Here is a 14,719-nt window from a genome sequence, read left to right on the forward strand (position 1 = left end):
ATAGAGGAAATCCGCAGTGATGTGGAGATAAGTTGGTAATTTGTTTCGTTCTTCTTGGCTGCCGATTGAGTTGTTCCGGTCGGTGACCGAGGGCGGAGGAGCTGAGTGTGCTAAGGTGTGCGTAAAGGAGGACCTCCAGTCAGGTGGCGCACATACTCTGACCTCACTCCTCAGTTTCACTCCTCCTGTCTCTCGGACCCGAATGGGATGTAGAGGACTTTGGTCTTATCTTCAAAACAGTTTCAAGAAAGTTCAAGACATGAGTGGTAAGCCTACATTTAAGATTTCAACAGTTTCTCCCTTTTCTGTATGTTCTCATTCGTTTGAAATGTGCCTCTGGGAAATGATTGACTTGCAGCTTTTCGATCAGTCAGTAATTATTTAACTAGGCGTCAATGCTGCGCTATAGCCAGGTATATTATCAGTGATAAGGTCCGGGTTCCGGTTCGTGTCAACAAAATGAAATTGACTGCTACTAGCAAGTGTGAAAATTGCATTTTTTACTCCTAAATGTTATACAATAATCTACAACATTATGTATAATCCTCAAACTTGTGTAGAACTGTAATACTAGTATGTCCACTGTGGAGCATTAAGGAATTGATCTTTTCTCTAGTTATATCCAGTGACATTATGTGATATTATTTATGGCAGCTAATAATTCAAGTTGCCTTCTGTTTTTTGCATCAATTATCTAAACAAAAGCTCTTTTTAAAATGATTTAACCCAAAAGTCCAAACTCAAAGCTAACTGTATATTTTCAGTCATGTCAAATACAAAATGTCATCGTATATTTATTAAAGCTACTTTCAAAACCTTTTAATCTTTCACACAAAATGTAAAAATGTCAGAGAAAACATCTGATAACCAAAGTTTTCTTGTTGGTATATATATGAATATATTATCTTATCAGCCGATATTGTGTTATTATTTGCTTTTTCATTATTTTCCCTGAATGGAAAGAAGATCTTAATTTTGCACTGCAGATTAACTTTTGTTTTGTTTGTTTTACAGTTCTAGCTGAACCTTAGTTTTAATTGGGTTGTATCAATCATTTACTAAGAAAATGTGGTGGTAGATTCACTGAAAAGAGATCATTGTTAAAACATTAACTTTTTATGAACTAAGTATGTTAAATTGGTTAACATATTTTTGTCAGTGTAGATACAGGATAGTATTCAAATTAGTTTTCTATCACTTGGAGTGTAAGGAGGAGGAGTTCAGAGGTAATCACATGAGAGCAGTAGACGTGTTTATGGGAAAAGACTGAGATTCCGGAGCATCCAGACCTGCCCCGACCTGCCTGTTAGCTCAATCTGATCAGCTGCACAGAGCAGCAGCAGCCTCACTATCATCATTGGTAAATAACACTGGGGGTAATAAGGACAGGATCATTTTAATGATTGACTAATGTATAGGTTATTTTTATTATAAATCCATGAAGTATGACAAATGCCCATCACAAGTTAATAGATCCTGGAGTAATGTCTTTACTTATCTTTCTTAGGCTGATCAGCAGCAAAAATATATGACTGCAGCTCACGATTATTTTCATTATTGATTAATCTGCCGAGGGTTTTTGTAGATTAATCGTTTGGTCTTTAAAATATCAGAACAAATTGAAAAATGTCCATCCCAGTCCAAGGTGATGTCTTCAAATGTCTTGTTTTGTCAGTCCAAAACACAAAGACATTCACTTTAATATGACATAAAACAGAGTAAAGCAGGAAATCTCCATATTTGAGGGGCTTAAAACAGCATTTTCTGACATTTTTGCATGAAAGATTATTTTAACGATTAATCGATTATGAAAATAGTTGCCGATTATTATTTTGTCAATCGACTAATCGTCGCAGCTCTAAAATGAAACACGTGCTGCATTTCAGTGAGATAAGAAAGAAACTGGTGAGCTGGACCTCTCTGTGATTATGAACTACATTTGTTAAACCAACAGAAATGAGACATGGGGTTCTGCCTGTTGAATCAACTCAGCTTTTGGGGGCTTGTGTTGTTATAGTGGGCCTTGCTCAGCAATTGCTCACAGGATTAGGAAGGCTGGTAAAAAGCTTTCCCTCCCTTGCATTACTGAATTAGTGTGAGTATATATGTAGCTGAAGTGGCAGGGTTATTCACTTTCTCTCATTGTCTCCTCCACAATGTGAAGTGAATGGGACAGAGAAAACTCTTGTCTGTGGTCCTCCTGGGGTGTTTTTAGGTGTGCGATATGAGTCACGCCGTTATTTTCATTCCTGCGCTCTGAGACACTGACGCACAAAGTCCCCCCATAGTTTATGACCCTCGTAACAGCAGACCCTTTGCTCTAGTCTACAGGAATTAAACAGTGTCTAAAACCACTCCTGCTGTTAAATTAACTCACACTGTTAGTTTACTACACATTTTCATTCATGTAAACACTTATTGGCTTTCAGCTAATCAAGGTGTCCTCCTTATGTGAGCTGTAACACCATATCTGCCTTCTGTTGGGCAAATGGATTCAAGTTGAATAAGTCAGACTTGCAGGGAGTAAATCCCCCTCATTATTCCTTGGAAGATTTCCAGTAAGGAGCTCCATCTCATTCCTTCACAATGCAGAAGATAAACCCAGTAATCCTTTCTAAAGCATTAAGAATGACCCACATTTGATGTCTGAGTAGCAGATAAGCATTTTCAGACAAAAACAAATTCCAATGGAATTCTCTATGGGAAAAAGATATTTAGTCTAGGACTGGACATTAGATTTATATCTGTAAATCTGGCCCTCAGGGCAAAAGTGTGACAGTGAAAGATTCACTTAATTATTGCAAGATTTTTTAAATTCTTAAAGTCGTCCTTTTGATAGTACTTAAACTTCCCGAACTGCCTGTTAATTGTCGGTGTCCTGCAGGTGTCACAGTTTGGGCAGATGCGGAGGACATAGCTGCTCAGGAGGAGGTGCGATCTTCTCCCCCCTATTCAGAGGAGCACTGTGAGGAGCTTTGGGATCGCGTGGAAGGGGTACGGCACAAGCTCACGCGCATCCTCAACCCGGCCAAACTCACACCATATCTGCGTCAGTGCAAGGTCATCGATGAACAGGATGAAGATGAGGTGCTCAACTCCACACAGTACCCACTGCGCATCAGCAAGGCCGGTAAGGAGGAGAGAACATTTATTTTAAGCATGAATAAATCCACATAGTAACACCAGCCGTCAAGCTAAATTGAACACCTCAAGCAAAATCATTAGGTTTAATAATTTGACATGACTTAAAAGACGATTCACTTGCTTCTGGAAATGTTAAAAAATATCTTTAAAAACTCTTTTGAATCTGAGATTTGAAACTTTCAGTTGAGGAGAATTGACTATGAGGTTTGAGCAGAAAGGGAGAGGTCAATAAGAAGTAGTTTCTTCTAGTTTGGCCCATTCATTTGGTACGTCTCAGAGTTTACGGTGTAAATGACACTCACATCAAAGAGGTAGCATTTTTGTGGTTAGACGGTTTCAGCTTTGATAGTGTACAAAACCAAAATGCTGACATAAGCTTGCATCAGTTTATTGACGTTGTGCATGTGATACTGATTAATTCCATATTCTTACACATTTTCAAACTTTCTTCCTTTTCGCTCAACAGGTCGTTTGCTGGACATTCTGCGTGGTCAGGGCCAGCGAGGACTTCAAGCCTTCATGGAATCGCTGGAGTTTTACCACCCGGACCAGTACACACAGCTGACCGGACAACAGCCCACACAGCGATGCTCCCTCATACTGGGTAAGCAGGGATTTGATGTCAGAGGACTCACCACATGTCACCGAGTTGAGTTCAGGCTTGAAAAGAATCAACCAAAATACTTACGACGTATGTGAATATGGCTTATTAAACAGTAATCATTATGGCAAAATGTGCTCCTGGAGGCACATAGTGTAGCAGGAACTAGCACAGAAGCCGTTTTGACTACTTTGTCAGGTGTTTATATTTTTGTCTGTCTGTGGACAGATTTTGTGGGGTCCATTTCCCTACTTCCTAACCCCCTGCTTCTGGTAAACGTGCTCGGACTACACAAACATTTCAGGCCCAAAACACAAATTTAGGAATTCCGACTTCAGTGTAGTCTTGAGACTTAAATCTGACTTTCAACAAATTACTTACTTGTGTTGGCTGCCCTGGGTATCTACATGGGAGGTTGTGTAAAAAGGTTCTTTACTGGCACATAGTAAACACACTAAGAGCTAAGACATTCAAGCTTTGAAAAGAGCTCACTGAGGTTTATATTTAAATGTTACATAGCCAGCAAACAGTCCTAAGATACAAGCACTTAAAAAGGAGTATCTTCAGGATTGAAAGGCAAGCAGAATAATGAAAGGCTTTCGGACATTTGGCCATTTTGGTCTCTTATAAAGATCATAACATGTAGAGCCAGTATAGGAACAAAAATTCTCTTGGTAGATTTCCACTTCTTCTGCACCTCACCACTTTCACGCAGTAGACAAAAGGTTTCAGTGCACCCACGTATTTACAAGTGCATGCTTGTCACGTAGGAGTAGGACACATATTCATCCCCTCTCCTCCCTCATTAAAACAATCCTCTCTTCTTTGCATGGAAGTTTACCCTCTCCATACATTAACCACTAACCCCCAAGACCTATAACCTTCACCTGTCTCTACTCCCCAGATGAGGAAGGTCAGGAGGGTTTGACCCAGTTTCTGCTTCTAGAGGTGCGTAAACTGAGGGAGCAGCTTCGAAACAGCCGCTTGTGTGAGCGACGCCTGTCTCATCGCTGCCGGATGGCGGAGGAGGAACGCAGCCGCGCCGAACGTAAAGCTCAGGAGTTACATCAGGACAGACTGCAGCTAGAGAGGTTTGTCTCACTTTTGTAGTTGATTACTTTGTTCCTTTAAGTTTAATAGGCTGTGAAAATAAAATCTTGGCCCAGAGAATTATATTCATCAATTCATGGGTAACCGATGAGTCATGAAAGAAACTTTCTCTGACAGTTGAACCGGGTAATTGCTTGATGGAGTCAAAAGGGCAGTGATGTTCTGAAATATGTTCACTGGATGATTTGTGATCTCAAGGTTGCGTCAGGACTGGGAGTCGGCCAGTCAAGAGCTGGGCAAGCTGAAGGACAGGCACCTGGAGCAGGCTGTGAAGTACTCCAGGGCCCTGGAGGAACAAGGCAAGGCCTCCGCCCGGGAGAGAACACTACTGGTGCAGGTTGGTCCCCCATAGTCATTCTCTATTTCCCACCACATTCCTGAGCTGATCCTTGCTCTAAAAGCAACTATGTACTTGCTGCAGAAATGGTGAATTTGCAAATAATAGTGATCTTCTCGTCACAAGGCCCCCATCTTGTTCTCCCATGTTGCTTCTAAACTCTAAAGGTGCTGTTTTAGGTGCTTTTAAGGAGACACTACAGGCAAAAACATGCACTGGAGAGTTTGGGCTATTTTGCTTCCATAACATGTCTTCTTTCAGACTAGTGGAAAGAAATATCCAAAATAAACATTTAGGTTTATTTTACTTACTTTCTCTATTTGTGTCTGTAGATTTCTCCTAATTTGACCTACAGTTAGCATCAGATAATGCCTCATTTGCAGATTTAAAAATAAGTTTTCAGAAATCTTGTAATACAAATCATTATTTCCTAGGGAAGTTTCATGGTGATATATGTTAGTAAAATGGTTAACCCTATTCACCTGTAGTGTCTTGCTAAATCTTTAAAGGCAATTTTTCTCAAAAATATGTATATACGGACTTAGGATAAGTATAAAAAGAATGTTTTGATTGATGGCATGATAAGGCAGCAAGAAACAGCGCCCAAAGCCCTTCAAGTGAATTTGCTTAAGTTGGCACGCAGCTGCAACATAAGTACTGAAGTTAACAAACCAACTGTGTAGATGTTATCAGCCTCTCCTTTATTTAGTTTGTGCCCTGTCACAACATGTCGCTTATACCACAGAGGTATGAACCACTTTGTTGTGAATACCTGGTAATATTCGTGGTTATTTCTTGGTGATGTGAATAAACAACTCCATTATTACCACTATGGTCTTGTTACCTTATGTGCAGTGAGCCTGCTGATATAGGAGTGTAATAGGTTTAATAAACACTTTGGTTTACCTTTTATTACACCCAACTCCAAAGGTTTGGAAAGAATGTATGTTTGTACCACATAGCTTACATAATAGTCCTGCACTGACTGGTTATTGTTAGTAGTACAAAAAGCCTATATGTCATTCATTTCACAATATAATTGTTTTTAGCATTATTGTAGATAAACAACCAATTAGCAATGTCATTGCATTTTTTAAATGTATTACAACAGCATAACAAATGCCTGTGTGGACATTTCTTGCTTTGCTCCAAACAGGCCGAGGACCTGAAGTCCAGGTTGAAAGAGGCAGACAAACAAACCATCGATACTCCAGGGAATACTACGCTAGCAAAAAGAAACAGTTTGCTCTCTAATGGAGTAAATGGTGCTCCCCCTGCTTTACCAGAAAAGCCACGGCACCGTACTGAAGTTGGAAAAGCTGAGGATACAGAAACTAAGATGAGGGACTCAGTTTGTGCCACTGGAGTCATAGTATGTTTTAAAATCTACTATGTTTATCATCTTTACTGTATATTTTTGTGTCAATCAACCACACTGCTTTCTCCTCATAGTCTGTCCCTCAAAACAAAGATTTAGTGTATTTTTCCTCATGATGTTTCTAAAGGTGCAGTGTTTTATGTTTGTTGTTTACCTCAGGCTCTGATGGATATCCTGCAGCAGGACCTCAGGGAGGCTGCAGAACAGAGGCAGGAGCTATGTGATGTAATCACCAGACTACAGGGGGAGCAACAGAGCACTGAGGAGCACTGGGACAAGGTGAAAAGTTGTCCAAAATTATCATTAGCCTATATGTATCTCCGCCAAAGGTTAGCTTTGGGGAGATAATGTGTTTGGTCGTGTGCATGCATGCATGTGTGTGTGTGTGTGAGTGTGTGTGTGTGTGTGTGTGTGTGTGTGTCTGCCTGTTTGTCTGCAGCTAATCTCATACACTACTGGACCCATCAGGGTTTTTGTGCACATTTATGACTGTATGCTCAAGGACCTCTTGTGATTGTGGTGGTTCACAATTTTTCATTGACTGTTTTATACCATCATTGAATGCTGACTCCTCACTCCTCTCACAACACAGGCCTTATCTAGTCTGTTGCAGGCCACATGTTGGCCTTTGTTGAGGCTCAAAAACTGATATCCATATAAAGGTTTGGTGTCATTTTGAAGCGGAGCATCTGTAGATTCATTCCATACCTGATATGTTGTGATCCATTAAAGTTAGACACGATACGAGATGAATAAATCCCTGTTTTTGTTATCTTCACCGCCATCTGGACTGTAAGGGAGCCAGGAGGGACAATTGAGTGAGAGTCAACTCTTCTTTGTGTGGGAGGAGAGAGAGAGACGCACCTGGCGGAGATTTGCACTCTTTTAAGTGCACTTTTCTAGTTTTTACTGTAGTCAGTTGTTGAAAGGTTTGATGTCCTGCAAAAGTTTGTGTTTAATTTCTTTTCTGCCTTTGAATAGAGGTTGTAATGGTAAACTGTGTTTGTAGATGGAGACACAGTGCGAGCAGCTACAGCTGAAGGAAAGAACTCTCCAGCTGGACTGGGAGACTGAGCAGAAAAGGAGTGTGTCCTATTTCAACCAAATCATGGAGCTGGAAAAGGAGAGAGACCAGGTCAGGAACACAGTCTCTAACCATCTTACAGACTGCATCAAGGCACATTTGTAGTAGTTGTGTTGCAGTTTAATGTTCTCCCACATTAGCATCCCTGACTAGTCTTAACAGCTTTTACACAAAGCAAGTTATTTTCTCTTTTTTTCTCTCTTTTCACCAGGCACTGCGTAGTCGAGACAGCCTGCAGTTGGAGTACACCGACTGTCTGCTGGATAAGAACCGTCTGCGTAAACGCATTGCAGAGCTGCAGGCCAACCTGGAGCAGCAGGAGACGGAGCTGGAGAGAGAGAGGGAGAGGGGCCGGGAGCAAATGGAGCAGAGCATCCCCTGTCTGCACTGTGTGAGTTAATGCAGGAGTACGACAACTTAGCAGTGCAGCACTGTCTTCCAATTGCAACCACATAACATTGGGATGTTATACATACACAACATCCCAATGTTGTGTATGTATAATACATTTATTTTATTTTATTTTATAACATTTTACAGTATATATTATTCCCTGTGTCTGCTCCACAGTCCCACCTTTCCCTGTGCAGTGAAGACCAGTGCTACGGCCCCTGCTGTTCCCTCGGCCTGGACCTGCGACCCCAGGCCAAGAGCAGCCGCCTGCGAAAGGTCAGAGCGGGCTACCATAACTATTATTTTACTCACATTCACAATAACAGGAGAATCACCATCGCCGTAGTCATGATTTAGAGGGGACATATTATAAGAAATTTTAATTTTTCCGTGCTTGTGCACCCCCATTTGGGTATCTGGATTGCCTACCAACCCTGCAAACTGTGAAATAAGACATCCCAATCAGTGTTTTGTGGGCTGCCTTGGTCAGAAAACATGTGAGTCAACCAGCCATTCAGATTTAGCTCCTCTTCCTATGTCACATGCAGGCTCATTGAATATACCGCCCCCCATTTTAGTTTCTACACCCACGGCTTGAGAACAACCTTTGCTAAGGTGCGCCATGTAGTTCTTAGAGTAGACTGGGCTTTTTTTCTTTTTTTTCTCTTAGAGACAGGCGCTAAAACAGAGTGTTTCAGACAGAGGGTGAATGCAGGTATATTCAGACAGGCAGTATGAGAAAAACGTTTTTTGAACATTAAAGCTTGTAAACATGTTACTTTAGAAACCCAAAATACAAGTATGAACCTGAAATGAGCATGATATGGCCCCTTTAAATCATAATTAGTAAGAATGTGTGGTACTTATGTAGTGTAACTACTTCTTTGTGTACTGTAATCATTTCTATGGGACACAACTGTTTTAGATACTGCAACAAGTTTTCAGGGAATGTTTTGGACTGCGTATGAGACATTGTTGTAGATTCTTATGCAACTCTTAGCGTGTTAGTACCTGCACAATACCTCTCACTAGCTGTGAAGTCATACTATATTTACTCATCTTCTCTGTGTCACAGATGCCCTCGAGTGGCCAAGCAAATGAAAACTCGGAGGGTAAGATTTGTACACTGATACCTGGAAGCTGATTGTCAAGTTTTACACAATATAACACTTGCAACTAAATAGTTTATTTACTTCATATACTGTAGATATACTACATGTATTTAAATATTATTTCTTCTTCTTCACAGATTCTTGTTTCAACTCAGAGGAGAATCTCCTGTCATCAGTGAGTATCACAGCTCTAACAAACACAGGAAGGAAAGAATAAATGAGAAAAAGAATGGAAGAGTCATAGTCTGTGTGTCTTTATTTACTTCTCTACCATCAGACAGAAGACAACGAAAAGGAAATAAATCGTCTCTCCACGTTTCCCTTTCCTCCGTGTATGAACTCCATCAACCGACGAGTCAACACCGAGTGAGTCTCACATAACGATACATATGTTCAGTCTGTTTAATCACCTTTATTTCATTTTTTACTAACATCGCTTTTTCCTGCTCTGAAAAGGTTTGACTTGGAGTCATGGGGCAGTGATGAGAATGATAACATTACAGGTACATTTGATTCATGTTTTACATGAATAACCGTCACAAGGACAGGATAATTAACTTGTATTAGTTATCAGTCATGTAGAAAAACACAAATTTAACTTATGATGATTTTCAGTCATGTGGCGTCAAAGTATAATAAAACAAACCAGAGAAGTTGTTGGTTCCAGTTCTGGTTTTGCTTCCTTTGCACTTAAATTGCTAGCATAAGTTATGAGGCGGCTTGCTTGTGTTTTCAGGTGAGCAGAGTGAACCTTCTTTGTGGGATTCCAGGAATTCTTTGCACTCTCATCTCTTCCCCCCTGACCTGGTCAAGCTGCCTGCAGTCTCTTCACACCAACCCAATCTTAGTGCTCCCAGGTAACATCGAGCAGCTAACCCCTTCATAGATAAGAATGATGATGATGCAGCGAAAGGTCTTAATTTACAATCTGCAGTAAAAAATATTTTCAGGGATTAATGTTACACGGGTATGTTGTGAGTATTGGCCCATTGACTTTTTACGAGTGTTACACAACTGCATGATCTTAATCTTGTTTGTGAAACGCTTATTATGCAACCAAAACATATTTTCTAGCAGATACAGTTTATCAGAACTGTGATTAGCATCTCATTAAACGTTAAAGGGACAGTTCACCCCAAAATCAAAAATACTCTTACATTAAGTGATATTTATCAATCTAGATTGTTTTGGTGTAAGTTGCCAAGTGTTGGAGATATCGGCCATAGATATGTCTGCCTTTTCATGCCGGAACTATTTTCTTTTTACCGAACTACAACCGCCAACGATGAAAGTCTTAGAGAACAGAAAGAACCTTACAAGTTAACCTTTTGATTATATAAAGTGAATATACTTGTGAAGTTGTACTGCTCTTTGCCAAATCTTTACCTAATGTACATGTCACACCATCCTTATCTATTGCTGCCTCTCCTTACCATCTCTCAGGATACCCTCCCGTTCCCCGTCCTCAAGCCCCCCCATCTCACCAAAGCAAAGGAAAGCCAGTCTAGCTGACGATATTACGTTAGTCGGAGGAAACCAAACAGGGATTTTCGTCAGCCATGTGAGAGCTGGCTCCCCAGCTGAACTATGTGGACTGAAGGAGGGCAGTGAGCTCCTGGAGGTGTGTATCTGTATGGTGAATAAATCCTGTGGGCGCATTGTGTGTACCATGCTTCATAAAGAATGTGTGCTTCTGTTTATATGTGCATTTTTTGGACATGTGCACATCACAGTTCTGCCTGCAGATGTGTGAATGTTTTGATCACAAAAAAAATGTAAATGAAGTGAAAAAAAAGATGACCATAAGAAAGTAAGGCTGAAGCATAACATGCTGTTTTCTCTTCATGTTGTCCAGCTGGAGCGGGTTCTGTTTGGTGGGGACAGTGTGCTGCTGAGCCAGTGCACTGCTGAGGTAGCCCACTTTTCACTGCAGTGGTGGTCTGAGCCTTCAACACTCAAACACCAGAGCAACCCAGAGGGTGAGTCCGTTTTTCTCAGAGATTTTCAAAATGAATATAAAACAGTCATACGGTATTCTTAAAACCTCAATGTTGTGTTCATTCGTATCTCAAATAGGTGAGACTAAACTGTCCCTTTTTCTGTTTCCTGTCCTCAGCGTATTCCAAGCTGTGCTCCCAGCTCTTGTCACCTACTTTTATGGGTGCCGACTCCTTCTATGTGCGTGTCAATCTCAACATGGAGCCTCATGGTGACCCGCTGTCTCTGGGTGTGTCCTGCGATAACATTGTGCATGTCACAGACACAAAATACAATGGAAAATACCATTGGCACTGTTCCCTGGTGGACTCACACACAGCCAAGCCCCTGAAGGCAGGAACCTTGCCCAACTACAACAGGTACGACAATTAGTCCTCGATGTCACTGCTATATTATTTAGAATTCTGTGTTAAAAGTAAGCATAAATAACCATATCTTAACTATGCAGATTTAGGAGTGTAAATAACAAATACATATTTTCCATCTCAGGGCACAACAATTGTTACTTGTAAGGTTACGAAAAATGGCCCTGGAGGAAAAGGACTTCAAGAGGAAGGTAAGTCTGCTCATATTGAAATGACACGAACAGCAGGCTCACAGTCATTGTGCTTAACCAAACTATTACAGAACTGGTAATGTACAACTAATGTTTATTTCTTTCTATTTTCTTACATGTAGTTCTTGAAGAAAGCGCCTGGACGTGTACGATTGGTGAAGGCAGTGGACCCCGGATGCCGTGGGCTTGCTTCCACACAGCAGGTCGTTTACACACTCAGCAAACGTAAGATCCAGCCACAGTGTTTCTCTGAACGCCACACCTAATCTGTTTGATAAATCCTATTTTTTTCAGTATCAGATTTCTTTGACAATCTATGTATGTGTGCACTTTGCATTAATGTTACCTTCATGTTTCCCCTCAGGTCACGAGGAGCACTTGATCCCGTACAGTTTAGTGCAGCCGGTGCAGGTTCAGACTAAGCGGCCGGTAATCTTCTCCCCCTCTCTTCTCTCCTGTGGTCTCATAGAGAGGCTGCTGCAACCAGCAGAATCTGGTTTGAAGTTCAACACTTGCCCACCAGGTATGCGCGCACACACACACACACACACACACACACACACACACACATACACACACACTTATTCAAACACTGATAAACTCGAAAAAAGGTTGATGATTCTTCATACACTACAGTTTCCTCTTCCCCCTGTTTCCTGCGGTTCGCAGAGCCTATCCAGGCTTCAGAGAGACGAGATAAGAGAGTGTTCCTTTTGGAGTCATGCAGTCCCGAGCAGGCTCTGGGAATACGACTGCAGTCAATACAGGATGTCATCAGCCAGGTAATGGGGAAAAAAACACACATCATCGTTGAAATCATGTCAAGGCACAAACATCGCATTTCTCTCTCAAGGAAAAGTAAGAAGGTGTTTGTGGGTGAAATCAATAACCAATCATAGCTATTTCAGCTATTTGTTTTATGGAAATAGATGTGTATGGTGATCATAATGAATGCACATTGTCTCACATTATCCAAATCTCCCTCTTTGTCTCAGGACAAGCACTGTCTGCTGGAACTGGGGCTGCCCAGTGTTGAGGGCTTATTGAGACAGGGGATCTACCCTATCGTCATCCACATCCGACCTAAGAACAAAAAGCACAAGAGGCTGAGGTAAGGGCACATTCAGATTAACAGATTTGTTTGCTTTGCAAGTGCAGTAAATTCAGTGCTACAGTAAGTACGCATTAGATCATAGCAGCATGACTCCGCCCAGGTTCACCTTATACTTCACAGCATTCACGTTGTAGGGTAAATACGCATTTTACTCCATGTGCAGATAGTGTGGTTATTTCTTACCTACAGATAAAGACAACGTTTTGTTTTTTAACAGCTCAAAGTTTTGTTCTCTAACTTGCTGCATATGATCCTCCGACACTTCAAAATAGGAAGTTTCTTCCACGGTGTGTAGAGGACAGCGTAATGGAGGAGGTGTGCCAGGCCGAGGAGCTGCAGCTGGAGACACTGCCCCTGCTCTACTACACTCTGGAGCCCAGTACCTGGAGCTGCACTGATGAGCTGCTGGCAGCCATACTCAATGGCATCCACAGCCAACAGAGGGCGGTAGAATGGATCGAACTGGATAGGCTGCAGTAGAAGAGAGATCCTAATGTTTATTTTCACAATAAAACCTTGATCCTCCTGTCTGTGAATAAAGAATCTAGTAGCTGCAAGCAGGAACCACAGCCAGGTTTCTGTAAAGGATTAACATGTAGTGTTGGATCATCCGGCAATTCTAAGTGAGTGGACCGAGATCAATTTTGGATTAATTTGTAATCTCAAAGGAGGCCTGATTAAGACTATCTATGCAAACAAACAGGAATGTGTTAATTTCCATCTATATAGAAAAGCAGGACTGGCTACAATGTGAGAAAAGTGAAAACTTTTTCAAACTAAAACGTTCATTTCTGTACAGACCGATTTGCAGTTTTCAGTTTATATCAACAGGAATTATGCCATGTTACCATGTTGCCATGTGACAGTTTACTACACCCAACGTTGTATCACATACTTTAAAGTGATGCCCAAGGGATCACACAAGGTGCCCATTTTTTAAGGCATTCTTTCAGTCATGTTGTGAGCAGAAATGTAAAATGTGAGGACACAAGGGGGGACGAAAGGTACAGGTGAAGGGGATTGTAGTATGTTGTAAGCAGAGATGTAGTGGAGGGTGTATCCACATTTTGTATTTGCAGTAAATACTGTTATTTTTGGGCTGAAATAATGTTTAAGGTGTAAAGCAATTATACAGATCATACTTAAAAGTATCAAACTGATATAACTGTAGTTATATATACACAGATTTCTTTAAAGAAAAATAACTACATTTCTGGATATTTTTTAAGTGGGCTGGGTATGACCGAAAGTCAGCAAATGCTGCATTTGTATTTACACATGTGTACTGTACAGCAGAAGCTGTAATTCACTATGACAACTATGACTTGTTTTTTATTGCCATTTATTTTATTTTATAACCAGTTCCAAAATTAAATGTATACCAAAATAATTGTTTTTACTTCACTTGTGTCCTCATTATACAACAGACTTGATCTAAGTGTTATTTTTTTAATTTAAATTTTACAACAGTGTAGCAGTGCAGAAGCATTTAATCAAGAAACTATAGTAATAATCTGAAACACAAATGTAATGACAAAGTAATGGAAAATAAAAACAAATCCACTCAAGTAGATTAGACCATATTTTTTTAATGACCATTAAATTGCTTTAAATTCTCATTAAAATTGACAAACCACCTGGAAATGTTTCAATTATTCCTGTTCACAGGAAGCGAAAGAAGATTCAGTATCCTGATAAATAAAATCTTGTAATAAATCAATAAATAAAGAACTGTAAAATGCTTAAAAAGCTGTTTCGGGGGTAATCAGAAAACGGACATTAACTGTTTGTAATTAAAGTCACAAATCATCCAAAAAATGTATTCACAAATTTGTGACCCATTTGTTTACTTTTTGTGTCCTTTATTTCTGATATCAAAGACATCTTAAATT

At 40.5% G+C, this 14,719-nt stretch overlaps 1 protein-coding gene across 1 annotated transcript; it reads left to right on the forward strand.

Annotated features, from left to right (window-relative positions):
- Nucleotides 1–202: 202 nt before the first annotated feature.
- LOC115012263 (caspase recruitment domain-containing protein 10) lies at nt 203–14,211 on the forward strand. The gene is made up of 24 exons (XM_029437797.1): nt 203–266; nt 2,885–3,130; nt 3,611–3,748; nt 4,650–4,836; nt 5,054–5,192; nt 6,349–6,564; nt 6,730–6,849; nt 7,580–7,705; nt 7,866–8,045; nt 8,225–8,323; nt 9,123–9,159; nt 9,297–9,334; nt 9,437–9,525; nt 9,616–9,662; nt 9,896–10,016; nt 10,603–10,780; nt 11,015–11,138; nt 11,276–11,516; nt 11,647–11,713; nt 11,836–11,938; nt 12,078–12,236; nt 12,383–12,495; nt 12,709–12,824; nt 13,100–14,211. Exons 1-24 carry the CDS (start codon nt 203–205, stop codon nt 13,305–13,307), a joined length of 3,156 nt encoding a protein of 1,051 aa, XP_029293657.1. The 3' UTR covers nt 13,308–14,211.
- Nucleotides 14,212–14,719: the final 508 nt, after the last annotated feature.

Source organism: Cottoperca gobio, chromosome 8 (assembly GCF_900634415.1).
Source record: "Cottoperca gobio chromosome 8, fCotGob3.1, whole genome shotgun sequence".
NCBI lineage: Eukaryota > Metazoa > Chordata > Actinopteri > Perciformes > Bovichtidae > Cottoperca > Cottoperca gobio.

Excerpts from the sequence above, each read along its gene's own strand:
- LOC115012263 (XM_029437797.1), top strand. The coding sequence starts at position 203 with ATGGGATGTAGAGGACTTTGGTCTTATCTTCAAAACAGTTTCAAGAAA. Across the intron at positions 4,837-5,053 it reads GACAGACTGCAGCTAGAGAG|GTTGCGTCAGGACTGGGAGT; the intron begins GTTTGTCTCACT and ends TGTGATCTCAAG. Across the intron at positions 10,017-10,602 it reads CCCAATCTTAGTGCTCCCAG|GATACCCTCCCGTTCCCCGT; the intron begins GTAACATCGAGC and ends ACCATCTCTCAG.